The sequence below is a fragment of the Vidua macroura genome, chromosome 24 (assembly GCF_024509145.1).
Source record: "Vidua macroura isolate BioBank_ID:100142 chromosome 24, ASM2450914v1, whole genome shotgun sequence".
NCBI lineage: Eukaryota > Metazoa > Chordata > Aves > Passeriformes > Viduidae > Vidua > Vidua macroura.
This window is the reverse complement of record NC_071594.1, coordinates 2,032,688-2,060,284: the sequence shown is the minus strand read 5'-3', so window position 1 is coordinate 2,060,284 and position 27,597 is coordinate 2,032,688. Positions and strand designations below refer to the sequence as shown.

Below are 27,597 nucleotides of genomic sequence, written 5' to 3'. Positions count from 1 at the left end.
ATCAGGGCACCCAGACTCACCATGGGTACACTGAGCCTTGCAGGATGGTGGTTTCTAAGAAAATGTTAGGTTTATATATGTGGAGAACAGTATGGTTCATGTCCACCAATCTTAAGTGTGATGTACTTCAGAAAAAATTGATTGTCATTTGTCCCATTTGGAGAATTTTCACCCATTTCTGCTGCTTTGAACAATGTGGTGTTTACTGGAGAAGTTGCCTTTTGTGCTGATAGAAGTGCACGTGTGGTTCCTGCATGTCACCTGCCTCAGCAGGGGTCATGGAGCTCATCACTGCTATGTTCTTGCAGTGCATTGAAGACTGGCTTGGAAGGACTTTGGGGGTAGAATGTTCTGCTGTCACACTTTGACATGATTCTTGTCTTTCTTCCTGTTCCCTCTGTAAGCCTTTGTAGTAGGAACTTGATAAAAATTCACTTTTGCTGTCCTGCACACACAGGAGAATGAAGCCTCTGTCACAGCAGCATAAAAATACTGCGACAGGGAATGAGAAATTCAGCACTCCCACAGGCATGACTTCTGCCAGATGGGGAACTTCCAGCCTAGAGATTTTAGGCACCATCATCAAAGGACTTGTCCATTTCTGATCTCCTCCTTCATTTGGTATTGAGCCATGTGGCGTCCCCAGTCTGTGTTCTCCCATCCCTGGTGCTTGTTCAGGTCTCCCAGTGCTGAACTGGGAGCAGCAGCCAGGCCCTTCCCAGCTCCTCTGTGCCAGATGGGTCCTTCCTGCACTGCATGTGTCCCTGACTTTGTTTGGCCTGGGAAGAGCTGGGAGCAATTTTTATCTTCATCTCCTTGACTAGGTCTGTTCCTTTGTCACCATGAGAGGCTCTCAGCCTTCCTCACAGCTGGGCCTGCCAGCTCCTGCAGCATCCCAGACTGTGACGGGTAATTGACCCTGTGCTGCTGCTCTGCACAGTGTCAAGGCAGTGCTTGCATTGAGCTTCTTATTTGCTCTAGAAGAGGTTTTAGTCCTTCTCTCACAATTTCTTCCTGAATCTCTTTTGGCATGTTTCTGGGAAAAGTCCAGTTTCATGTCTTCATAATTTTATGAGTTTTAAAACCCGTGTTACTTGATTATTTTTTTTCTTACAAGGTTGAAATGGGGAATGCTCACAACTTTTGAAGAAAAATATAAAGATAATTATCTGCTTAAAATCTTAATGCATGTTACATCACATGCAAACTCATATGCCTGGAGCTCACATCTGCAGGATGCTTGATGACCTCCATCACACCCAGTGCCAGGTGTTGGTTAGGAAGGATTCTGGATTCTGCCTAAAATTTGATTTTTGCTTTTGGCAAACTTTCTATCGTGGACTGGGCATTTTGGTCTGATCCTGAGTTTGGAAGAGTCATGCAGGAGACTTGTCTCCTGTAGGAAGGTTGTCCCTGTCAGTCACAGCAGTCAGTGACACAGAGGGATCTTCTCCAGTGCAGTAAACACAGCAGTTCATGGGGAGACCAGGACAGAAGGTAATAAACCAGTAAATCCTGTGGCTCCTGCTCTCCAGCTCCTCTGCAGTAGCTGAAGAGATGCAAATGGGCTGTACATCCCTGTTGTCCTCTGGTTCTCTTGGTGCTGGGGGATTATAAACTCACAAATGCTGGCTTGGAGATGTTCTGTGAACATCTGAATGGGGCCAGAGCACAGTGTGGCCCTTGTTCTCCTGGCATTGGAAGGCAACAGTGTTCCTGCCCTGCTGCCATGTTTTTCCTGTCTATATCCCCTTCATTCTCTAGGTCTCCTGAAGCCTGTTCTGTTTCTTAGAGTCTCTGAGCATTTGTGCTTGGAGACCTTTGTGACTAACAACCCTGGATGGATATGGGTTTGGCTTCTGTCGGTGGTTTTTTTAGGCTCATGTAATTTCTGGTTTTCAAAAGCATCTTGTGACAGCTTTGCCATTTAGGTATGTGTATATATATGTATATAAATATTTATGTATTTTAAAACGTGTGCTTTTTCTTGGAAGACACTGTGGAGCTTACTTAAAAACCAGTAGAACAAAGAAGCATGTAAAGAAACCTGTGTTGTACCTGAGGCTTTGAATTAATTTTATTGTTCCACAGCTGACTGTGGGGTTTGGAACTCTCAATGTGATCCTGTGTATCCATTAAAAATACCTATTTTTAACACAGAATGGTAAATTAAAATTTATTTTATAGTGTTCACATTCCAGTCATGCTGGCATATCCTGCTGGGCTGTTCTCCTCTTTTGTATAAATAACACACTGTGGATTCAGTTGGAGCCAGTATTGTAAGGGATCTCTTTCCTTTTCTGTTCAGGGTTCTCAGACCTCATTAATACTGGCTTGAGTTTAGAGAGGCTTTTAATATTGGACAATTTGTTAACACTTATAAGCCACTTATTTGCTACAAAGCTTTTAGATAAAAATAAAAACGCTGATTTCAGCGTAGAGAGGATTTTTCAGAAGTGCCTACACAACCTGTCAATATAAAACCCATTCAGAATTGGGATTTGTTCTCTTTTGGTGTGGGCATGGGCAGAGCTGACTACAATAGCTACTGCAACATAACTGAATAGTTTATCTACAGTTGCTTTGTGTTCTGGAAAAAAAAGCTTAATTTTATTCCATAATAATCAGTGCCCTTCCAAGGCTGAGTAGTTGTTCCAGAATCCTATTTAATATGAATGTTTCAAAAATAGCTCGTTCTGCAGTGGCAGACTGAGGTTTCCCACATGTGTGAGCCCTGGGCTGCTTGGATGCTTGTGAATGTTCTGCTATTCCTGAAGAAGGCCTGGCTGATGTGAAATCATAAGCAGATGTCAGGGAATCAATAAATCACAGAATGGTTTGTGTGGGAAGGGACCTTAAAGCTCATCTTGTTCCACTCCCTGCAGGGACACCTTCCACTAGACCAGATGCTCCAAGCCCTATCCAACCTGGCCTTGAAGTTCTGATGTTTATTTTTCACTTTGGTGATAAGCAGGCAAGCTGCACGTGTCATTGCAGGTACCGCTCCGGGGGAGGGAAGTGTCAGAACCAGCTGACGGTGAACGAGCTGCGGCTGTTCGTGAGGCAGCTCTACGCCCTGCCCTGTGTCCTCAGCCAGACACCACTGCTGAAGGTAACCTGGGAAGCCTTGGGAAGGGAGCCAGGAGCATTTACAGAGTGATGGGTTCGCACTGCGTTCATCTCCCATCTCACTGTTTGCTCCAAGAGTTAATACCTGGGCACTGGCAGGCTGGGGTGACTTGTGCACATGGGATGCTGAAGAAAGGAGCTCTGACCAGCTGCTGTTCGTGGTCAGCAGAGTTTTATACTGCACAGGCAAATCAAACCATTCATGTTGTATGAAGGATTGTAGGAGAAGGAGCAGGATGACCTGGGTAACTACAAGTTAAAAGTTTGGGGTCAGTTACCTGGGGTCTGCTCTTACAAGTAAAGCCAGGTTAATCTGAGAACATTCAAACTCCCCAATGCTCTGAGAGACAGCTCTCTTGTCCTTACCACTTTCCTTCTTTGTTAATCCAGAATCAGCTTTCTCAGTCTTGTAATTAGATCCCTCTTTGTGCTCTCAACCCACATTCCGGGAAACCCCACAGATAACTCCAGCCAAACTCAGCCCAGGCTGGCCAGATCCTCTCTCTAGCAGAGAACCTGCTGCTGGCTGGAGTCAGATCACTTTGAATCCCACAACCACCAGCTGTGCTGGTTCTGTGCTCCCCAGATGATGAGCCCTCAGGCAAACTGAAAGTAATTCAAGATCTTGTTTCAGAATTTGACAAAATTTTCCATATCGCACTGTGAGGAGCAATTAAAAAAAAAAAATCCGTACAGCTGCAATTCCTGTCTTAAAGGAGAAGGGCTTTGCATATTTGTGACACTTGAAACCAGGAGATGCCGTGTCCAGCTCTTGAACTGTCCCTCAAGTATCCACCCAACACTGAGACACCAGATGGTGCCATGGAAATGGCATGGAATGGGAATAAACCAGTTCTAGTCAGCTTTGACTGGTGCTTTGGAAGCTTTATCTGCCCTGCAGTGCGTGGATTTGATGCAGTCCTATTTACAGTTATTTGTTTATAGCACTGAAGCTGTGAAGTTTTCTTGCTGGTTGAAAAGCAGAAATTTAGAAATGCCAGACATGCACGCAGTTCCTCTCCATCTGGCATTCCTGAACAGGGGAATAACAAACACATATGGTCAGAGTGTTCCTTTGTATCATCCTCAACAAGCCTCAATTATGTGTTATTGTGCAAATTAGTCTGTTAATATAAATGACCAACTTTACTGGAGATGGGTTCACAATTCAGTCTATCTCTAAAAAATGTTTTATTCCATGCTGGAAGAGGTTGCCCCCTGGGAAACAGCTTCACTGGCAAAATGCCAAGGTGTCAGCTTTGAGGGAAGAACTTCCTGCAGGAACAGCATTTCAGGCAGTACTGGCAGTACTGGGCAGGTTGCTTCATACAGAATAATCCCAGCTTTCACTGTGGCATTACTCTGGTTGACTGTCCTTTGTCCCGGAAAGTACAAACAGCCCCAGAAATACCTTTTGGGGTAATGAGCTGCTGAGGGCGTGGAGAGAGAGAAGGTGTTCCCCTGCATGAGAGAGTAAAATGCCTGTGGCTCACTGGGACTGTGGGGTGCAGCTCAAAAGCCTTAGCAGTGCAGCAGAAATGAACATCAGAACTTCTGTCCCTTCCCAGTGTATTGCAAAGCCTTCATAAATCCTTACCTTGCTGTTCCTCAGCTGCCTGAGCCATTCCAAAACAAAGCCAGCCAGCAACACCCATGGAAGGCTCAATTTCCCTTTCCATCCTTTCTGTTCTTCCGAGCCCTCTTTCTGACACCCCTGTGTCTGGGATTGCCTTGTTCTGGGATACCCAAGCTTGTGGCCACGTTGCATATGAGGAGGAGCTGGCAAAGCTGTGTGTTGAATACACTATTCTAGTGTTTCAGCCCTGGGGATAATTTGCCATGTGCACTATGCAGCAGGGGGTTTGCCAGGAGCCTGTGCTCCCATTGTTAACCCTGCGCTTCCATGGTCAAGTGACTTGGCAGAGGACTTCCATCTGATTTATTGTTGCATTTGTGTATTTCAGGATCTCCTTGACCGTGTGGAAGCCTTCCAACAGCAAAGCCAAAAGCTCCTTTCTGAAGAGATGCCCAGTGCTGCAGAGCTGCAGGAGCTGCTGGATGTCAGCTTTGACTTTGACGTGGACCTGCCGCAGCTGCCGGAGCTGCGGACGCGGCTGGAGCAGGCGCGCTGGCTGGAGGACGTGCAGCTGGCCTGCTCAGAGCAGAGCTCCCTCACTCTGGATGACATGAGGCGCCTCATAGACTCCGGGGTGGGGCTCGCGCCCTACCCAGCAGTTGAGAAGGCGATGGCCAAGCTGCAGGAGCTCCTCACCGTGTCCGAGCACTGGGATGACAAAGCCAGGAACCTGATAAAGGCCAGGTAGAGCTAAATCTCAGTGTTGCATTTTGTAGTTCCATGAGTGGTTTCAGATGGAAGTGCCCTGACTCCTGGAGGGGCTCCCCTTTGTTCATCCAGTTCCCAGCATGAAGGCAAAGCTTGTGCCAGCCAGAAGGGACAGGGCTGGAGGAGGGGGATGAGAGATGGAGCAGTTTCATGTGTCTTGCCTTGCAGTGTTTGTGTTGCTCAACCATCTTGTGTAAATTCTTCTTGTGCCACAGGAAAGGGGTTTAAGATGCCTCTTCCTTCTTTTCCACCTGCTCCTCTCCCCAGTTTTGGGCTGGAGGACACATGTTCAGATCAAGCTCAGATAGGTACCACCAGCAGGTGAAACTTCATAGTCCATAGAGGTCCATATAAGACTATTTCTAACTAACAAGGAGATTTTTCCAGATTAATTGGTGCAGAGAAGAAGGAAATAAGCCAAATGCATCCTTTCTAAGAAAATTTTTCTTGTGGTTTTTACTTTCTGATTTATAAAGTAAAACAGGGGAGAGCACAGTGTACTTAAAAATTAGGAACGTGGCACAAACTTATGGGCCAGGTTTCTTCCCTCAAGATTCCTTTATTTTTTAAATTTTGTCATACTTGAAGTATTGGAACATTTCTTACCCACTACTAACCACAGTATTTTAAGACAACTTCATATAGCACATTACTGACTAAGCTTGAGTTTAACATTTGATAGGGATCTCTGTTGTGTTTGTACCTCTCTAAAACTTCAGAAATACAGAAAAGCCCATTTCAGAGTTTTAACCTTCTAATGCATAATATCTCAGCTGGTGCTGGTCTGGGGTTTGGTGGGTGTTTGTTATCCAAAAATTAATAAAAGGTACATCCTCTTTAAGTCCAAATGTGAGAATATTTCTAGTAAGAGGCTAGACAGACATTTCTAAATCTCCCCTTCTCCTGACACCCCAGCTCTGCTGGGTGCAGCCAGTACTGAACATCATCAGTAACATCATCAGTTGGTGTGGCCCTCTGATTTTAATAACCCAGCTGAGTGGAAGAGTCTCCCCTGATAGCAGCATCTCACATCTGGGCTGTTGTGTTCCCCCAGGCCCCGGCAGTCCCTGAGCAGCCTGGCAGCAGCAGTGAAGGAACTGGAGGAGATCCCAGCCTACCTCCCGAATGGAGCAGCGCTGAAGGATGCGGTGCAGAAGGCCAAGGACTGGCTGCAGGAGGTGGAGGCTCTGCAGGTACGTGAGCCTGGCTGCTGGGCAGGGACAGTGACCCTGCTCATGTCACCAGAGCCACCCCAGACCCCGTGTGTGCTCCAGGGCTCTGGTGTCGCTCTGGCTCAGAGCACCCAGTCTGGGACATTGGTTACCTCAGCCATGGAGCAGCTACACTCACTGCCCTGATTCTTGCTTCTGTTTCTGGTCTGTATTCCTCCGCCTCTGCAACAAACTGCCTGCAATAAAATCTATGAAGCAGCTATTAGCAAAAATCTAAAGTTAAAAAGTTACTGCATTATGGAACTTCACCTCAAGGTCACTTTTTATGAGTTGCTCAGTAACAAGTCCCTGTTAATCACATTTTTGTGTAGTACATTGAGGTACAGAGTGCTGATACAGAAGTAGTTCCTGGCTCAGCCTTGCAAGTGCTCAAGCCAGGGGTCAATGGGACTGCCCAGATCAGTCCAGGGTGGCACTAGGATAGCCCTGATTTCAGATTTTGGTATAAATTGCCAAATCTTTTCATTTGTCCTCATTTTTTTTTCTATAAAGTGAGCTCTAATCTAGCTTAGGGATATTTTCAGGCCCGTCTGGCCTAAATTTGGCTTTTAATAAAAAAATGTTTTGGCTCTTATTTAAAAAACTCATTTTCCTGGATTTAAATATTTTGAAGGAATAAAATTCATGTAATACTAACTTTCATTTGAGGGCTGTCTTGAAAGAATTTGAGTGTTTTTTTTTTTTTCTTGGCATTTGCTAATCTCTTGGTCTGGACTCTGAAATTCTGCCTCCTGAATATGGAAAACTAGTTCTGTCTGTGCCAAGAATTTCTGCTTCAGTTCTGTGAAGGTTTTGTTAAATGCCTGCAATCACTGTGACTCGCAGGAAGTTCTTGGCATCAGGACTTTGAAGTTGCTAGAGGTGTTGGGGTTGTTTTGGTGAATAGTTCTCCAGTCCCACACCTGCCTGTTCTAGAAATTACCTCTGGAATTACCTTCTGTGCTGCTTTAACCCCTGGGTGTGTGGTACCTCCATTGCCTGAGGTGTGGGGTGCCAAGGGAATGGCCGGAGCTTGCTCCCGAGTGGCACACAGGATACTGGGGTTGTTCTCACTCTTGGCGTGGCACAGCCTGGGTTCAACTTGTCTTCTGGTGCTGGAGCTCCCTGCAGTACCTGAAAGGAGGCTGGAGCCAGGGGAATCAAGAGTTTCCTCCCAGGGAACAAGGGACAGGATGAGAGGAAACTGCCTCAAGTTGCACCTGGGGAGGTTCAGGTTGGATGTTGGGGAAAATTTCTTCACTGAAAGGAGTGGTCAGGCCCTGGCACAGCCTGTCCAGGGTAGAGTCACCATCCCTGGAGGGATTTAAAAGGTATGTGGGTGTGACACCCGGGGACAAGTGGTGGCTTTGGCAATGCTGGGTTAATTGCTGAAATTGATCTTGAAGATCTTTTCTTAATGTTAATAACTGTATAATTTTATGATTTCAGAATTATTTTTATTTTCTGCTGTGAATGCACTGTGAGATTGGGAAGCTGCTTATATTGTTGGCAGTATCTGTTTTTGTTCTATTTTCTTTTCAAAGGGTCATTTGGCAAGTGTGTTCTTGCTTCCCAGCCCCCAAATCGGTGGTTAGTTTTATCTTGTAGTCAAGGACTAAATGCACGAGCAGCACAAATGTTGAACTGATAGTGCAGATCACTGAGCTGTCTGAGCATTAAATTCATTTTTACAAAGCCTGCCCTGAATTCCTTGAGTGACTGCTGTGACTTGGGCAGTGCTGTGTCTTGGGTGCATCCAGCATCTCCTCATTTCCCACCCGGCAGGCTGGGGGCCGTGTGCCCGTGCTGGACACGCTGGTGGAGCTCGTCACGAGAGGTCGGTCCATCCCAGTGCACCTGGATTACCTGCCCAGGCTGGAGGCCCTGGTGGCCGAAGTGCAGGCGTGGAAGGAGTGTGCAGCAAACACGTTCCTGTGTGAGAACTCTCCGTATTCCCTTCTGGAGGTGAGAGGCCTGGAGGGGATCAGCCTGCTTAGTCATGCACAGGTGCAGGAACTCAGTGTGCGCCCAGGAAGGAGCAGTAAATATTAAATATATTTGCAGAATTGCTTTAGGATTACAGTAACTATTTTAATAAGAACTTTTGTTAGTGACCTATAGTTCTAATAATAGTTTTAAACTTCTAAAATGCTTAAGATTTAGCTATGTTTTCTCTATTCTTCTTAATCAGTAGCTAACAAGAGCAGGCCATGTCTAACATTTTCCATACGAATATGGGAATACTGACAAGTCTGTGGCAATGGATTAACTCCAGTGCATCAGGCCGAGCTGCAGGTGAGCAGGTTCCCACCTGCTCCATCCTCCTCAGGTTCAGGTGTGCCAGGGCGAGGCTGGGGCTGTGTTTGCTGCCCCTCTGGAGCTGTGGCTGTGTCACACCTGCAGTCCTTGAGCAATGTACACTCTGCCCAGCACTGAGGCCCTCTGAACCCCCTCCTGTCGGGACAGACAGGAATGTAGGGCAGCCTCTGGAGTCTCTGCTCTTTCCCAGGGTTTGCAGTTTCAGTCCCGTGGAGGCCGTTCAGCATTTCGGCTCTCGTTCTCTATCTCTCTCCCCTCCTCCTCTCCCAGCAGTCTGGGTGAAACACAAGGATTGTTTGGGACTGGGCAATTTACAAAACTGAAATTCCAACTTTCCAGCTCTCCCTACCTTCCAGATAAACTCATCCTAATCCCTCAGATCTTTGATGGAATAACTACAGGAACCCTAGTTCTCACCAGTTGCCTGTGGCTGCATCCAGGCAGGAAGGTGCGTTAGGAACAGTGCAGGTGTAACACTGCTGCATGTGGGACACTGCTGTTCTGTCCCTCAGGTGTTGTGTCCCTGGTGTGACATTGGCATGTTCAGTCTGAAGAGGAAGCAGAAGAAGCTGAAGGAGCCAGTGCCAAGTGGCAAGAAGAAAAGCACTAAGCTGGAGACGCTGAGCGACCTGGAGCGGGCTCTCTCTGAAAGCAAGGACACTGCATCCGCGGTATGTGGTCAGATCTTTCCTAACTGGAATTTCTTCTGAGTTCCTTGAATCCTCGTTTCTGTTTGCCTCCTGTGCAGGAGTGTGGCTTCCACCCTGTTCTCACTGTGCTGCTCTGCAGGATTTCTGGAACTGCACTTTTCTGTGTTTGCTTCAGACTTCCCGAAATTGCTTTCAGTGGAAACAACACGTGTTGCTTTGTGCGTTAAGCAGCCTCATGGTTTGCTAGGCAGTGCCTGTAGCTGAGCAAAGCACAGGAAAACAAAAAAATGGAGGCCTGATTTCCCCTACTATACCTAAACATTATTAAAAGTGGTATAGGGTTTGCCCAAGTCTGATCCTTTCAAAGAACACAATAATCCAGCACCATTTATAATTAAAACAAACATTCTAAATAATTAAAGAAAACCTCATGCTTTATGGAGTCACTGAAACACTGTTCTGGGTGGACCAGACTGGTTGCTGGTGGGGAAGGGCTTCATTCCAACAGACCTAGTGCAGAGCCTCTGCCTGGGCCAGATAATTATGTCCTGTGGCTAATGAGATGCAGTAGGGGCTCATTGGGTGGGGCTTGAATGTAATTTAATGTGGGACATTTAAGTTTTAACCTATGGCAACTACTTGAAACTTGTACTTTCAGTGCTTTCAGAGGTGTTGGCCTCTCTTGTCTGACCCCCAGAGCTGCAGTGGTGTCCCTGTTGTGGCACTGTGGGGACGGGCTGGGCCCTGGGTCACACTCAGCCCTCTGTGACTCCAGCAGCCCTGGCCAAGGAGACCCAGGGCACTCCCAGGGGCTGCACCCAGGAAAGAGAGGCCTTTCAGTGTGGCAGGGTTTGCTTCTGGCATACAAGGGGAACCAGAACCTTCCCACACTCCCAGCCCAGCTAAGCACCTGTGTGCACATTGGAATGTGCTATGCCCCAGTCCCATGTCTACCCAGGCTGGACACAGCTGTCTAATTTTTCCAGAGCTGATTTTAGTCCAGGAATTATGCTTGAAAGTTTATCGTGTGAGAAATAACCACATTGTATATAGTTATAAACCCTCCTTGGTATGTTTATATACATTATAAAATGCATAGAATTAATTAGTTACAGCTGGTTTGCACAGCCTTTATGGAACGGAAATATATTGTTGTCTTTATAGGAGCTAGTGCTAAAGATTCCTGAAAAAAAGATCATAAGCATCTGCAGAGAGGGTAAACAGCACATCCAGGGTACACCTGAACTTTGCCTGCTGTTCACAATCCCCAGAGCAAGTTCATAGGTCAGGGCATGGCCCTGAGCACTGGACAGCATGTACAGAGTGAGGGTCAGAGGTACATTTGCTTTTGTTAAAACTGCCCAGGAAGCTTCTCTGAGTATCCAAAGTCAGACTGTTGAGAGACACATTCCCAGAGCAGTATCTGCAATCCAAACTTGCACTTCTTCAGGATTTGAGCTGCTTGAGGCAGACCGTGTTTTTGTAGTACAAAACACAAAATTTTGCTTGGAACAGAGAAGGGGTTAGGAGCTATTTTTTTACAAAGGGTTAAGCTTTTTCTCTCAGGGCCTTATGAGAAAATGGAAGGGAATTGAAGTCACACCTCAGCATATCCCCAGTGCTGCCCCTCCAGTCCCGTTTGCTGTCCCACTGCACACCCCCGTCCTTGCTTCATTCCAGCATTTAAAGCCCTGCAGACTGGTGTGTCTGCAGCGTGATGGAGCAGAGGGCACCCTGTTTGTGACAAGCAGCATTCCCTTGGAGATGCCATCCTTTGCCTCCCTTTCAGATGGCCACGCTGGGAGAAGCGCGGCTGAGGGAGATGGAGGCGCTGCGCGCCCTGCGAGCAGCGAACGAGGTGAAGGTGCTGTCGAGCGAGGAGGACGCCGAGCTCAAGGTGTGTCTGTGCCAGAAGGAGCCGGCTGCTCCCATGATCCAGTGTGAGCTCTGCAGGGGCTTCTTCCACACAGGCTGCGTCCCGGTGCCCGGCGCCGCGCCGGGGCCGCGCGTGTGGCTGTGCCCGCAGTGCCGCCGCTCCGAGAAGCCGCCTCTGGAGAAGATCCTGCCGCTGCTGGCGTCCCTGCAGCGCATCCGCGTCCGGCTGCCCGAGGGGGACGCCCTGCGCTACATGATCGAGAGAACTGTGAACTGGCAGCACAGAGCACAACAAATGTTGTATTCAGGGAATCTAAAACGCATCCAGGACAAAGTTGGCTCAGGATTACTGTACAGCAGGTGGCAAGCCTCGGCGGGCCAGCTGCCAGAGACAAACAAGGTGAGGCTGGGCCAGGGACGGGCTTCTGGCACTGGGAGCACGGGGTCGGTGAGGACAGGGGGTGACACTGCTCTGGATTTGGGTCTGCCGTAGCTCCCTACAAATTCCAACAAGGCAGAGGGTTTGTTCCTGCTTTACAGCTGTCAGGAGCTGGGTCCTGACATCCTGGCTGGTTCCTCTCAGCCAGGATGTGTGTGTGCCCCAGCAGCAGCTTCGTGTTCCCTTCTGCTGGAGTCCAGCAACAATTCCTCCCAAAGAACCTGTTTTTCCCCTCTCCTCTTCCAGCTCCTGTGTTCTGCTGTGGTACCATTAATGACAGAGCTGCTGAGTTGTTGTTTCTGGAGTGCTTAGTATTCAGTTGGTCTTTATATTCTGCTCCTACAAGTATTCAAATAAGTGTTGAGAATTACTGACAGAGCCACAAACTGTCCTGTGCATTATCAGCTTGGCTCTCAGACAAAGTTGTTTTCAACAAAGTGTCTTCATCCTTTGCTGGCTCTCCTCGCTTCCGCTAGACCTCCCAAACCGAATATTCTGTTCATATTGCTGGGTTTAGCCACAGCAGCTGTTTCAGGTGGGGTAGTGAGAGAGTTTGTCTTTTTTCAGTGAAGTTCTTTCAGCAAAAGGGACACCTAAAGAAAGAAAGGAGGTAGAGAATTTTCCTGAGAATAACAAATGCAGAAAATATCAGAAATCAAAGTTCTGTGCTCTATGAAGAACATGAAACACCCCAAAATGGAATGTACTCTGTTGCTTTTACATTTTGAAGCACCTTAGTGTAGCTAGTCTAGTCCAGCTACAGTTAGGCTGTGTTTCTGGTTTTGTGTTCACTTATGTTAAAACATAAACCATGCCACACCTAACAGGGTGTTGCAGCTGCTTCTCATTCACCCAGCTGTGCCAGTGGCTAGTGGACCAAATTTTTCAAAAACGCAAGTCAAGATAGAGAAATTAAAATATCTTTAGGTATTTAAGAGATTTTTTTCTGGTCATTTAGGTGTGAAAGTATAATTTTGCTAGGTCAGCTAGGTTAGCTGAAAATAACTGGCCAAGATTTTGGAAACAGAAGTTGATGTTTCGGCCAGAAATGGAAACAGTGAGTTTCATTTTATTTGCGTGATGGTATTAGTTCAGCGTGGAGCTGTGAGGTTCCTCCCACCCAAAGCAGTGTAACCATTTTTGAGGGGTCTGGACCTTAAGTCAGTAAACCTTCCAAATGAAGGTGTTTCTGGCTGAGCTTGTCCAGGTCCTTGTGACTACATTTCCCAAGTCGGAGGTCCCTGGGAAGCTCAGTGGAAGAGCCTCTGACCAGGTCCCTCTACCTGGGTCCTCAGTGTGCCTGAGCCAGGGACCCTCCTGAGCCAGGCCCCCAGCGCACCTCGGGGCAGGTGAGAGCTTCAGGAAACTTCAGTCTCCATGGATTTGAGGTGGTTTTCTGGTGAATCCAGTGTCTCACCACGGCTGTCCTCTCTTTGTCCCAGTTCTCTTTTCCCTGTCCTCTGGGCTAATTCAGCACTCACTTCCACACAAGAAGCTCTTCAGTAACCACTGGAGCTGGGTTGCTTTAACACTGGCCAAAGTGAGGAATGTGGGTGAATTTGAAAAATTCCCTTGAGAGCAGCAGTGGGAATTGAGGAGAGCCTTATTCTGCAAGGGACCCAGGCACTTGGATTAGTGGATTAGAGGCAGAGGGTGTTGTGGAAGGTTCCTGGTGAGATGTCCCTGGCAGTGTCAGGAGGTGCAGGGTTTGCTGTTGGCATGTCCCTGCTGCAGTCTTTTGGACCAGATACAAGATTCCATTAGCTGTAAGAGAAACAAGTGTTGATCCTCTCATAGTTATTCTACATTTCAAACTCCATGTTTAGTGAAACTATCTGTGTTTTGTTTTCTAGGTGTCACAGACAATTGGGGCAATGTCATTCTCCATGCCTCATGACTGGGATAACAGAACCATGTATTTGCATTCTCCATTCTCTACAGGACAGCACTGCATCCCACTTCATGGTTTGTAATCTTCACTTGGTTTGGGAGGTTTCCCCCTGCCCCTTCCTTTTTTCTCCCATATTTGGTGGGGCAGGGAGGGTGTCCTGGTCAGCAGGAAATGGCTGAGCAGGCCTGTGACTGCATAGCCCTGGTGGTTGTTTCTCCATCTCCTCAGCAACTTTGGAGCTCAGTGTCCAGCTTTGGCAGAGGGGTGTGCACAATGGGATGAGAAATCAGGAGAGCTGACCCCTTCCCACAAGAACAGCTCCCCCAGGCTGTGCCCCAGCCGAGCTGCAGAAGGGGGAAGGAAAAAGGAGGGGCCACTGGAAGTGTAGGAGGTGGATGGGAACAGCAGGGACGTGGTGCTGGAAGCCATGGGGTACTTAATGCACAGGACACGAGTCCATGTGAGCTTTGCTGCAGCACAATTGTCCAGCTGTCAGAGACTGGAGCTGCCCCAGCCCCCATGGGACTGCTCTGCTCTGCTGGGGTCACTCAGCACAGGCTCTGGACCGTCCTCATCTCAGACTCAGTGGGTTGGGCTGATAGACAAGCTGTGAATTGCATCATTTTATGACTGTGACAGAAATTATTTACCATTTCTTCCCTCCTCATGCATAATGCTCCAGGGACACAAGTCTAGACTTACCTTCATGTCTGTGCAGCTCAGTCCATCCCAGTGCTAGAAAAGCCATTTCAGTGGAATGTTACAGTTCACATCAAACAAGGCAGTTCTTTGTGTCATCAGGTTTATTTTTCATATTTGAGTTGTAGTGTATTAATAAGCTGTTATTTATACAAAGATTTTGGCCTCCCCAGCCAGGACTGTTTCAGAGCCCTGCATGAGCTTCAGAGCCAGTAGCAGCAGTGGCTAGTGACCATAGAGCAGGACCTTGTCACCAGGCTTACCCTCAGCCTTCCTTCCTCTCCTCTCATGGCTCCCTGTACAGGCCCCTCTCAGTTTGTTCATGTTACCCACTCGTTAGGTAGTGAGGGGATTGTCACATCCTGCAGCTCCTGAAGCAGGAGAATTTGCCAGGAATGATGGCAATGCCTTATCCTTGAACCAGCAGGGAATGGGAGCGTGGCAGGGTGCTGAGCCACAGTGCAGGAGCTTCTATGCAAGCCTTTATCTTTCCTTGCAACCCTGCTGTTAAAAATGAACAGTCAAGAGGGAGCAAATAAGAACTAACTCATACAGTTGCAGATTTAAAGTCTTTCACCATTTTTTGTTGTGATACCAGAGATTTTTCATTATCTGTGCAGTTCTTGTCACTGAAGAATTCCTGCTGTGTCTCCTTGTCTTTCACACTAGTCGTTAGCACCGAGCTGGACGAGCTGATGATGGAAGCCCAGCTGCTGCAGGTTTCTTTGCCCGAGATCCAGGAGCTGTACCAGGCCCTGTTCACGAAGCAGAGCCCGGCCCTGCAGCCAGAGCAGAGGTCACCCAGCACAGCCACAAGTGACAAGGCAAGTGTCCAACAGCAGCACTGAGCTGGGGCACCCTGAGGAAGGGCTCTGCCTCAGCCCTTGGGCTTCACTGGGGTTTGTGTGTGTGGCTGCACTTCCATGAAAATACTTTTTCCTTGTGAAAAAGGAGTCAAGAAGTCGGTAATAAATTAGTTACAAAATATTGAATACAATTTGTGCCCTAACACATTATTGAAATGTAGATATGTGTTTATGGTCAGTCTCTGTATTTTACGTAAATCTGTCCTGATTCCATAGAATTGCAGAATCCCAGACTGGCTTGGGTTGGAAGGGACCTTAAAGCTCATTTTGTTCCACCCCTTGCCATGGACAGGGACACCTTACACTAGATCAGATTGTTCCAAGTCCCACCTGGCCTTGAACACTTGACTCTTGTCCTATGTTGAGGCTTTCCAAGGGAGCTGCTGTGGAAGCTGTGGGCTCAGAGGCAGGAAATGAGGATGGTTTTCTCTCTGAGTTCTGTCCCTGGTGCCTGACCCTGCCCTTGGCTTCTCTTACACATCTCATGCTACTGAAAATGCAGCACTGTCCGACACTGCACTTGTACTTAAACCTATTCCTAAAATCAGGGTATGGAATAACAGGATAATGGGTGTTAGCTGCATACTTCCAACCTTGCCAAAATGTCTTTCCCATAGAATGAGTGTTGCCGAGGGAAAAAGGATGGGATTAGTTACATGGAGAGAAAACTGAAGCGGCGTTTCGAGAGAGAGACCTTCTGTGGTGAGAAGAGAGCGAGAGTAAAAAAGATGAGAACACCCAAAAAGAAGAAACTGAAACTGAGTCACTCAAAGGATCTGTGCAGTAACAAACTGGAGAGAGAGCGGGAGCGGCTCCTGGAGCTGCAGCGTTCCAGCGACAGCCACTTGGTGCCCTCAGACGCGTCGTTCTCCGAGCAGGAGGACTCCGAGGATGAGGATGCCATCTGCCCAGCTGTGAACTGCCTCCAGCCCGAGGGGGATGAGGTCAGGAGGGGCAGAACCCACCATGGTGTTCTGAGTGCTGGGATCTGGGACAGGGAGCTGCCCTGGGACTGTTTAACGGCAGAAAAGCTGTTCATGGTGGGGGTGAGAGGCCCTGGCTAACACAGAGCCGGTGTCTGTGCAGCTGGGATGGGCAGGATCGACCCCACCTGCCCTGGGGCAGCCGTGTGGCATCAGAACATCTGCACACCAGGGCAGGGGGCAGGTGGGGCCGTGCAGACACTGTGTCCTGGCTGCTCTTGGTATACAGGTGTGGATGGGCTCTGTCCTGGTGGCAGTGCCTGGGGCTCTGTTCAGGCCCATCCATGCTGGAAATAGAGAAGAGGCATGTTGAGTCTCTGATAGGTGGGAAAGCAATGGGAAGATAAGGGAGGGTGTGCCCTGCCCACAGCCAGGGAGTGCAGGGAGCACAGTGAATATCCAGCAGCAGCCAGCTGTGGAACAGGACATTTCTCATGTAAATAGTGCCCACGAGTGCAGGGCACTTTGCCTGGCCCTGCTCTGACCCCTGTGTCTGCTCTTCACCAGGTCGACTGGGTCCAGTGTGATGGCAGCTGCAACCAGTGGTTCCACCAGGTGTGTGTGGGCATCTCCCCGGAGATGGCAGAGAAGGAGGATTACATCTGCGCCAGCTGTGCCGGGAAGGACGCCCAGTACAGGAAGTAAAACCCCCACAAACCCTTCAGGACTCAAGTAAAGAAGGTTCCCAGTTTTCCAGTTAAGCCACAGGGGCTGGTTTAAGAACCAGATTGCAAATGGTGCTACTTCTATCCTTATGGGATCATTTTCCAGAACTCAGAACAATTTTTGACACTTTTGTATTTTCCCTTGATCTGTTTGTGGTTGTTGAGGTTTGAGATGCTGACTGTTTGCAGGGGTTTCCACCGATTGGGAAGGCACCTTTATTGTACAGCATTCAGTTACCTCTGGGATTTACCGACGTATTTAATTGAGCTTGGTTTGGGTGCAAAAACAAACAAAAAAACCCCTGCACCATGAATTTTCCAATAATCCTCTTTTGAGGAAATCCCTGTTTACTCTGTTAACTCTTTGGAGACTTTAGTTTTTTTCCACTTCGTTTTTCGTAGACTAGGTTTATTTATCTGAGCAATAACTTCTATGTCTGGTTTCAGTGACTGGAATGACAACTGAACAGCGTGTTGCTTCTAGCATTGGTTGATGTACAGACAGCAAATGTTAGATCCTAGTGTCACTGAGGGCCCTGTGATGTAGAAGACAGGAAAAAAAAAAAACTGTAAAGTAATTGCCACAGCTGTATTTTGGCTTTCTCCTTTTTTGGGTAGCTTGTATCAAATGTTGCAGTTTATATTGTGGAATAAACCCCTGGTTATGTTATAAAATTAAATGTTGGTGTTTTTAGAGAGTTTGAAATGCAGTTTTATTTCCCTCTGAATACACACTGCATCTCTGGGTTCTCTTAGCCAAGAAATAATCACCTTCCAAAGAAGCAACGCAGAAGCTGTGGTGGTTCTTGTCTGCTTAGATTTGGAAGGAGAAGGGAGGTCAAAATGTTACACCAAAAAAAAAAAAAAAAAACCAACAACTTTTCCAAGATTTTTGCAAAGCTTTTCCAAAGCTGAAATTATTTGCAGGTTGAATGCATGAAGAATGGAAGGTACAATTTGGGACTTGTCAGGGGCAGGACCGGAGAGTTCACACAGGAAGCAAAGGTGTGGGGCAGCTTCTCCTGCCAGCCCTGCCCAGCTGCAGCAAAGCAGAGACCTTCCCTCACCGCCCAGGCTGGTGGCCACAGTGACCTTCTCTGTGGCCCACAGGGAGCTGGCTCCGCACAGCCCGGGCTGGTGGCCACAGCAAGCTCTGCTCTGCCTCTGGGTGGACTCCCTTCAGCTGCTTCCACCTGCATTTAGCCCCAAAGCCTGAGGAATAAGGAGATTTATGGTTCTCCCAAAGGCTGTTCTGGGCCTGTAGCTGGGGCACTGCAGGTGTGGCACCACGGTGCTGCCAGAGGAGACTGGAGCTCTGAGCAGCACAGCTTGGGTGTTCAGGCCCACAAGGCACTTCCCACACGGGGCTGCACCCAAAATCCCTTGGAGAGCAATCACTGCTGCAGAACACAGCTGGAAGGGGCCTGGTGGAGGGATGTGGCTCCAAGGCCTGCCAGTGGTGGAACTGCTGGAGCCCAGGGAGACAGGAGGGCTGGAGATCTTTGTCCCAGGGAGAGCATTCTCCATGACAGCTTGTCCTCAGCAGAACTGTGGTGGGCTTGGGGTTCCCTCCACTCATCACCAGGAGGATTTTGCTGGTAAGTTTTTTCCCCTGCTGGTTTTACCTCTTTTGCCATGGGCAGAAGTGCACAGAGTCACTGGGGAGGGCAGAGCCTTGGAGCATGTGGCTGATGGAGGGTCTGTGGGTAGGATCAGAACTGTACAAGAATTTGGTCCCACAGGGGTTTGGTTAGGGTTTTTTTTTTGTTTTGTTTTGTTTTTTTTTTAACATTAATTTTTGCCTGTTAAAAGAATCTTCAGCCTGGCTCAAGTGATCTGTCTGAAAGTGCTGGGGTGAGGGAGAGCCTTGAGCCTGTGTCTGTGCTTCCATGGTACAACTGGTCTTTTTTATTTAAGTACCAAAAGGATGCTTTGAGAAATGGGATTTTTTTCCTCTTTTTGCTTGGAAGAATTTTTCTGCAATGCTGGGGAAAAACACTGCTCTGTAGTAACTTCCTTTCAGAGAGGACAGACAGACAAACTGGTGCTGTAGCTGGAAATGGAGCTGGCAAGTGTCTGATGCAGCTGAATCATTACAGATGTTTCTCTGTGTCCCCTTTATTTTTTTCTGTTGAAGAAATGGTTGTTCATCAAAAAGTGCCAGTGGAAATGGGATGCAGTTAAGCTCAGCATGGTGATCCCATACAGGACCAGCCATTGTCAGTTTGGGGACTCGGGGGGGGGGGGGGGTCAGAGGAGACTTCTGGCATCCCAACAGCAGCATTTATTATCAGGATTATTGACTGAGTAGAATTGGAGTGCAACTTTTTGGAAATTACCACATTGTTGCTCGAAATTTTTCAAGAAATGGAGCCCCCGGTCCATGGGTGAGCTGTGCCTGCAGCCCAGGACTGCTGAAGGATTGGTGTCTTATTTCCTGCTGGAGCTCTGGCCCCTGCACAGTGGCTGGAGGCTGGAAGAGGTGACAGTGTCTGCCATGCCACAGATCCTGCCCTTGGGTCTCATCCCCATGTGGATGCTCAGACTTGATGAAATTGGGGGTTGACTTCTGTTAAACAAAACGAGAGAGAGATTTGTTCACTTAGGGGTGGGCTCTGCTCTGTGCCCTTTGCACATTCCTCATCCTCAGGGAGGGTGACAAGGGCAGAACATGCTCAGAGTCTGGGAGGATGAGCTGCCCCTTTCACCCCTCCTTTTGTGCACCCCAGATTTCCAAAGGCTAAGCCAGAACAGGAAAAGGTCTCTCTCACCTCATTCTGCTGCTTTTCTTTATTTTATTTACTTTTATAATGTAGCAACCAAGTACATCAAACCTCCCTGGATTGCTCAGATCCTAATTCTTTATTTAATAAGAATAGTTTATGGCTTCTACATTCGTTTAATCATAAAACAGGACAAAAATGAAATTAAGTAACTCTACTTGTGGATTTCAGGCTGAAAACTCTGGTTTAAATCCTGCCTGTACTGTGTGCCAAGACCCTGAGATTGTACCTGTTGTGGCACCTTTAGTCCATGGGATGTTCCTGTGTTGTGTCATACCCCAGGAGCATGAGAAGAGCCCAGTGTGCTCACACAGCACCAGTGAAGACCCAGCGCCCAAGGAAGACTCAGCGCTTTGATTCCACCTATTGAGGTGCTACAAAGATGCTCCAAGGGGCCCTCTGCTCTGGAGGCAGGCTGGGAGAGCTGGGGGTGTTCAGCCTGGAGAAGAGAAGGCTCTGGGGAGATCTTAGACTCCCTTCCAGTGCCCAAAGGGGCTCTAGGAGAGCTGGAGAAGGACTTGGGACAAGGGATGGAGGGACAGGAGAAGGAGGAATGGCTTCCCATTGCCAGAGGGCAGGGTTAGATGGGATATTGGGAAGAGATTCTTGGCTGTGAGGGTGGGGAGGCCCTGGCACAGGGTGCCCAGGGCAGCTGTGGCTGCCCCTGGATCCCTGGAAGTGTCCAAGGCCTGGGTGGATAGAGCTTGGAGCAACTTGGGATAGTGGAAGGTGTCCCTGCCATGGCAGGGGGTGGGACTGGATGGGCTTTAAGGTCCCTTCAAACCCAAACCAGCCTGGGATTCTGTGATTCTCTGAGCTTATCCTTTGAATACAGAACACGGAATTCACTTGAAGGCTCTCCATCATCCAGGCTTTATGGAAGATAAAACCAACGTTGGGGAGCATTTGCTGGGTGCTTGGGCTCCAGGGTCAGAGCAGCTCAGGGAACTGGGACTTCCAGCAGGGGTTTATCTGCCAGGACCCTGCCAGGGCACACAAAACACCAATAAATGGGAATGATGAATGTTTTGGCTGCAGGAGATCCGTCTGCAGGACACAACTACACGTGTCACACAGGATTCAGGAAGGAACTGTCTCTAGAATGCACACACAGCAACATAAGGAGCTGAGGCAGCTCTTCTGTGAATCCAGAAATGAGTGTGCTGTTCTGAGGGAGTGGCTGAAGTACAGCCCTGACAAATGGCAATACCCTTCATTTAGAAGGGAACAAGTCTCAAACTGAGAGCTCTCCTTGAGGATGTGAGCACCTCAGTCTGTGAAGAAACAGCTCCTCACCGAGAGCATCAATGGAGATAAAAGCCTGTCTGGAAGAGGAGATAAAGCAGCCACAGGAGAAGAATGGAACTGCAGGTTCAACACTCAGCTGCTCTTAGAAACAGACAAGACTGGGATCAGGGAATTCCTGCAAAAAGGCATTGGGTAGAAGGAACAAATATTTTCTACCCAAAGGCCTTGGGTAAAAGGAACAAATTTTTGTCTTTTATGGCAAAAAGAAAAGCCCATGTGATCATGTGATAGACTGCCAAGTCCAAAATTCCACTTGCTTAGAGGAAGGATTGCTGCAAGGTGGTTGAAAAAAAATAGTGACATACCCTAAATTCAGAGGTGCAGCTTCACAAAGGCTCCTTATGCATCTCAGTTTTTAAAGTTCTGAAAAGCTGCTTATAGTAGTGTTTTAAAGGAATTTACCTCTTTATTTAATCATAATACTGGGCCAGATTTTATATATATATATATTTATGTGTGCATGTGTGCTTGTTCCTTGAAATCTATAAGAGCTGGGCTTTTAAACATGCAAAAGTAAAACCAGCAGCCCCTGTCTAAAGCACATGGAATTCACTTGAAAAGTCTCTCCATCATCCAGGCTTTATTGAAGATAAAACCAATATTGGAAAGTGTGGGTCAAGTGTTTGGGCTGCTTTGGTGTCTGTTGGGATTTTGGGTTTTCATGTTTTTGTTACTGTCTGGAGTTAAAATTAAGGAGGGGACAGGCTGGGCTAGCACCTTCTAACCCAGGCTGATCCCTTCCCTGCTCCATGTGCTGCCCTGCCGTTTCTTGGGGGTTTTTTGCTGGTTCCAGTAGCCCCATACCACCTTCCCGTGGGGTCTTCCTTGGCGTGGGTCTGTGGGGGGAGCTCAGAGCTGTGCTTTGAGCTGAAACAGCAAAGGCAGAAACAGGGAGTTCATCATAAAATACCTTTGCATACCAAGAATGTCTTTTTGTGGTGAGGAACCTGTCCTCCTAAAAGTCAGAAGAAGGGGTGACAGAACAGGGATTGGGCTTGGAGGCAGAAGTATTTGACCAGCAAGCTCTGAGTGCTGACTTTGCATGAGGGATCCCTGCAGAAACCTGTGAAGAGCCTGTGCAATGCCCAAACAGGTGGGAATTCAAACCTGGAAGAGCCTGGAAGATTCAAATAAATGGGGTTTCTACAAATAGAGAAGGATGAGTCGGCGCATTCAGAGTAGTTGCATCACTTCAGCTAAAAGGAGCTCAGGCTAGACTGGCATTGCTCTGGGCTACCCCTCCTCTCCCTAACCTTCATCCTCTTTTTTTGCAGTGTGTTTGTAGGCAGAGGAAACTTGCCATTGTGATCATTTTTGTCCCTTCCTAACAGATACTTGCAGAGATGTGTCAGATCTGCTGCTGGCAGTGAGAGCCAGTGATAGCCTCGTGTGATGGAATCAGAGAATCAGAGACTCAGCAGGGTTGGAAAAGCCCTCCAAGACCATGGAGTCGAACAATTCCCCCAGCACTGCCGTGTTCACCACTAAACCGTGTCCCCATGTGCCACATCCACACATCTTTTGGATGCTCCCTGGGATGGTGACTCCACTGCTGCCCTGGGCAGCTGTGCCAGGGCCTGACCACCCTTTTGGGAAGAAATTTTCCCTCATATCCAACCTGAACCTCCTCTGGAGCAACTCGAGGCTGCTGCTTCTTGTCCTATCCCTTGTTTCCTGGGAGAAGAGATCTGGACCTCCTGCCTCACTGATTTTGGTGCAGCAGCAGCTCACTTATGTTTCCCATTAAGCTGAAATCCTGGGACAGTGCAGAAATGAGTGATGACCCTGAGCTTGCAGAAGTCACACATAAAAATAGGTATTTATTCCTCCAGCAGAAACAGCATTTTGGATTGGGAAGAACAAGAGAGAAAAATCACATATTCCTCTTGCAGAGACCTCTCTGGGGCCAGCAATGACAGAGGAGTGGCAGGAACTCCCTGGTTGTGCCACTCAGGGCAGGGCCCAGTCTGGGTCAAGCAGCGTGGCTGAAATGTGCCCTTCTCTTGCTACAGAAGTCCCAGTTCCTCTGGTTGGGAGTGGCCTCTCTGTGCAGTCTGTGCTCTGCCAGGGAGAGCAGGGCTTGTTTGGGGTAGGGGCAGTGCTGGGCATGGCCTGAGCCCCTGCTCCTGTTTATGTGGGGGGAAAGATGGGGCCCACCAGCCCAACTTCTGCAGAAGGAAATCTAACTTCATTCTTGGGAAGCCTTGTGTAAGTGGAATTGATTGCTTTCACCACAGCTGCCCAGGCCGTGTCTCAGGTGAGCACAGAGGAGCTTCCAGAGGCACTGTGTCCCCTCTGCTGTCTTTGCTGATGTGAAGCTGCCCTTGCAGCAGCTGCCCAGGCCTGCAGACCAGGCAGGGAGGGTGAGGAGGGGACTCCAGAGGGGCTAGGGCTGGTGCTGGGCAGGTGGGTTCTGCCCTGTGGGTTCTGCTGCTGATCCAGCCTGTGTGCTGGCACAGGGGAAGGCTGGAGCTGTGGGGCTGCAGGATGGGGGGGCAGCAGGACACTCACTGAGCCTGCAGGGAGTGAACCCAAGCTTGGGTTTGTGTAGCATCTCAAGTTGCTCCTTCTGCTTTTACAGAAAATCTTCAATTCAGGTTGCAAAAGTTACATGTGTGGAATTGCAGAATCCCAGACTGGCAGGGGTTGGAAGGGACCTCAAAGCCCATCTTGTTCCACCCCAGGCCTTTCTTTGGAAGGGACACCTTCCACTATCCCAGGTGGCCCCAAGCCCTGTCCAGCCCTTGGACCTTTGTTATTAGAGAGTACAGGAACAAGAGTAAACCCCAAATACTGCTGGTGGTAGCACATCAGTGACCAGGTGCTCACTCGATGAGCTCCAGAGCTTTCAAACAGGAGGTGCTGTGGGCAAGGAGAGCCATCCCCCACCATGGACTGGAATGCTGATGGGCTCTCGGTGAAAAGAGGTGCATCCCCCGGGATGGAGGTGAAAAGAGGTGCTCCCCTGGGCTGGAGGTGAAAAGAGGTGCTCCCCCGGGATGGAGGTGGCCTAAGGGCAAAAGTGCAGCAGCTGAACAGAGAGGGTGATTAAACATTGCAGGGAGCTTGTGATGGAAGCCTGGAGGTGTCCAGGGGATGCCTGGACACGGCACTCAGTGCTCTGGGCTGCTGACAAGGATGATCCTGGAGGGCTTTTCCAATCTGAGTGACTCTGTGATTCTCTGAATGTGGCTGCCAGGCCCATCCCTGGCACTGGACTGTGTCTGTAGACAAATTGCTGTCATACTCCTGAGCACTTAGTGACCAAATCCTTACTGGGTACAGAAAATGTCACAGTGTTTTTCCCACAGTGTATGGGAACTGCTATCCCCATCCCAAAACACAACTCCATCACCACCCCCAGGTAAGAAGCCCACTTTGTATGGGTCAGTACTGCTTTTTAATCTTTGTAATGCTTTGTAAAATTGCTTACACTTCCTAAATAAACAGCTGCAGAAAACAGAGGTGGGCTCCTCAAGGCTCACTCTGGGTGCTCACCACACCTATGTGTTGGAAAAGAGGTTGTGAGGCTTTTCCTCCCTATGACTGGTCCCTGCACCCCGGGGCAGTCCCTGCTCTGGGGGCTCCAGGTGCTCCACAGGATCCCGGGCACTGCCTCAGTCCCTGCTCCCCCTGTGGCATCCCACCCTTACGGGGGAAGGAGCACCCAAGATCCCTAGACGCTCCTGGTGGAAAAGGACAAAAGTCAGAGGGTCCACAAAAAAATCAAAGATTTATTAGCAAGTCACACACTTGTCATAGAAATTGTTCTGTTAATCCCTGATCTACTCTATAAGCCCATGGCAGTGGGGTTTGGATAGGGGGGTAGGAGGAAAGGGAAGAGAGAAAGGAGGAGATTAATTAAAGAGAGGGAGAGAGAGAGAGAAATCAATCAATCAATCAATCAATCAATCAATCAGCACTCCTGGCTCCAGCACGTTGACCCTGCTGTCCGGCCCGGCCCATGGGATGTCCAGGTCCTGCCCGGGGTTACATGTTCTGGGCAGGTTTCCCCAGCCTGACCCAGGTCTGTCGCTTTCCGTGCAATGAGTTCTCCTGCACAGCCCCTTCCTTCCTTCGGGCCCTCCTGGATCTGGGTGGGAGCCTGTGAGGGCTCATCGCGCACAGCCCTGCTCGGCCTCGCCCCCGCGCCGGGGCCGCACTGGGCTCCGCTGACCCCCGGGACCCCAAGCAGGAGGTTTGTGCGAGAGGAGCGCTGTCCTGCCCCGCAGGGTCCCCGTCCCGCCGGGCTCCGCCGGGCTCCGCCGGGCTCCGCCGGGCTCCGCCGGGCTCCGCCGGGCTCCGCCGCCCCCAGCCCTTCCCGGGCCGCGCCGCTCCGCGCCCCGCCATGGCCCGGTCCGCCGCGCCGCCAGGGGGCGCTGTGTGCGGGCACCGGCCCGGCCCCTCCCCCCGGCGCGCGGTGCGTTTGGCGCGCGCGGCCCGCGGAGGGGGCGGCGATGGCGGGAGGCGGCGGCGGGCCCGGAGCCGGGCCGGTGGCGCAGGGGCTGAAGGAAGCGCTGGTGGAGACGCTGACGGGGATCCTGTGCCCGGTGCAGGCGGTGCGAGCCGCTGCTGAGGAGCAGGTGAAGGTGCTGGAGGTGACGGAGGGTGAGTGAGGGCCGCGCTGAGGGGATGGGGGGACCCCAGGCCGCCGCCACAGTGATTCCCGGTACCGGCGCCTCATGGCTGCGCCTTGGCCTCGGCCGAAACTTCCAGCCTCGTCTCTCGAGCCGCAGGGAGCGGGCGGCTGTGGCTGGTTTCCTGCCGGCTGTCGGTGTGTGCCCGACGTCTCTCACGGAATCACAGCATAGTTGGGGCTGAAAGGGACCTTTGGAGATCGTTCAGGCCCAGCCCCTGCCCAGGCAGGGTCACCTGGAGCAGGTGACACAGGGACACGTCCCGGTGGGTTTGGAATGTCTGCAGAGAGCGACCTCCCTGGGGAGATGTTCCAGCGCTCTGCCTCCCTGAATGTAAAGTTCTTCCTCATGTTGAGGTGGAACTTCTTGAGGTTTAGTTTATGGCCATTGCTCCTTGTCCTGTCGCTGGGCACTGCTGAGAAGAGTCTGGCACCAACCTCTTGGCACCCGCCGTGGACGTGCTTGCATGGCTTGCTGAGATTTCCCTCTCAGTCTTCTCTAGGCTAAGCAAGCCCAGCTCCCACAGTCTCTGCTCACCAGAGAGATGCTCCAGACCCCTCATCATCATCCACACAGACCCGCTCCAGTAGCTCCTCGTCTCTCTCCGGAGCAGCCCCTGCCCCGCGCAGGGCTCGGTGCCGGAGGGACGGGCTGGCCCCCGCCTGCAGCGGGGCGTGTTCGGGGCACTGCTCTGGGCAGGGGGCACCCGTGGGTGCCTCTGGGGTGGTGTGTGAGAACTGGGCTCCAAGGAACGCTCTGAGCTCACCAGGGTAGGACGTGGAGGGGCCGGGGTGGTGAAGCAGCAGGGCTGTTGCTCTGGGTACCTTGGTACACCTCAGCTGCAGTCCGAGGGTTGGTTACATGAGGGTCATGGAGAGCCCTTCCATCTGTAGACCCTGTCCTGCTCCCGCAGGAATCTTCTGCACCTCCGGATGTGTGTCCTGGTGTGTGCCCATGTTCTGCGGGTTGTCATCTGTGCGTGGTGTGTTTGAGGTTGAGGGTGGCCAGGATGTAGCTGTGCCCTCATCCAGTGTGAAACTCCAGTGACAGAGCTCCACTGTCTGTTATAGAAAGCTGAGGACAAGCAGGACAGTGGAGCTGGATGGCAACTAGCCTATGGCTTTGGAAAGAGAGATCCTAAATGAGCAAACACCCCAAGTTCAAGCAGTGTTGCTAATCATTCCATTAGTCCTTTGGCCTTTTCATGGTGACACTAGGTTAGTTCATGCACTGGCTGCTTTTTCTGTGTGGAAGATACATTTAAAAACCTGATAATGCTAACATTTTATTTTGCTTCAGCCCAAATCACTGGAGTTTGTAGAAACCACTGGAAGATTTGCAGATGATCTGCTATGACAGGAGCTGGAGAGTGCAGCACTGCAACCCCGGGCCTGAAGTTTTGCCTGTGGCCTGGCAGCTTGGTGGGCTGGTTGTTTGTAGACCCTCCTGGAAATTTTGCCTTACCTTTAGTCTGATTGCACTATTCTGAATGTGTTTTGTGAACTCTTTCTGCTCCTGAACTTCAGCTCAGAAGCGTTACCAGAGGCAGTTTGTGGTACAGAGAGGGAAGGTGTAAGGGTGAGACAGGGTCAAGAGTGGTGTTGTGATTTTGCTGCTCTGGGAGCGAAGGCAGGCAGTTTTTTGATAAAATGTTTGTTGTTGTGCATTCCCTTAAAGTGCTTGTACCATACTCAGCTTAGCTCTTCCTGGCATTACCAGGAATTCTGTGTCACCCCCACAGCTCTTGGAGTTTCGTGGAGTGGTTTGATGACATTGCAGCAGCACAAGTCTGGAAGTG

At 49.7% G+C, this 27,597-nt stretch overlaps 2 protein-coding genes across 3 annotated transcripts in view; both read left to right on the top strand.

The window, feature by feature from the left end:
• KDM5B (lysine demethylase 5B) overlaps positions 1 to 17,765 on the top strand; it is a 56,011-nt gene extending 38,246 nt beyond the window's left edge. For both annotated transcript variants that reach the window (XM_053998136.1, XM_053998135.1), the window contains exons 18-27: positions 2,998 to 3,112; positions 5,094 to 5,449; positions 6,528 to 6,666; positions 8,470 to 8,649; positions 9,516 to 9,674; positions 11,443 to 11,928; positions 13,821 to 13,932; positions 15,227 to 15,381; positions 16,041 to 16,367; positions 16,914 to 17,765. In XM_053998136.1, coding sequence (XP_053854111.1) covers positions 2,998 to 3,112; positions 5,094 to 5,449; positions 6,528 to 6,666; positions 8,470 to 8,649; positions 9,516 to 9,674; positions 11,443 to 11,928; positions 13,821 to 13,932; positions 15,227 to 15,381; positions 16,041 to 16,367; positions 16,914 to 17,051 — 2,167 coding nt within the window. In that variant the 3' untranslated portion in view covers positions 17,052 to 17,765. The remainder of the gene's footprint in view (positions 1 to 2,997; positions 3,113 to 5,093; positions 5,450 to 6,527; positions 6,667 to 8,469; positions 8,650 to 9,515; positions 9,675 to 11,442; positions 11,929 to 13,820; positions 13,933 to 15,226; positions 15,382 to 16,040; positions 16,368 to 16,913) is intronic.
• Positions 17,766 to 25,616: 7,851 nt separating this feature from the next.
• IPO9 (importin 9) overlaps positions 25,617 to 27,597 on the top strand; it is a 39,474-nt gene continuing 37,493 nt past the window's right edge. Inside the window, exon 1 of the mRNA XM_053998081.1 lies at positions 25,617 to 25,770. Within this exon, the coding sequence (XP_053854056.1) occupies positions 25,620 to 25,770 (151 nt within the window). The 5' untranslated portion in view covers positions 25,617 to 25,619. The remainder of the gene's footprint in view (positions 25,771 to 27,597) is intronic.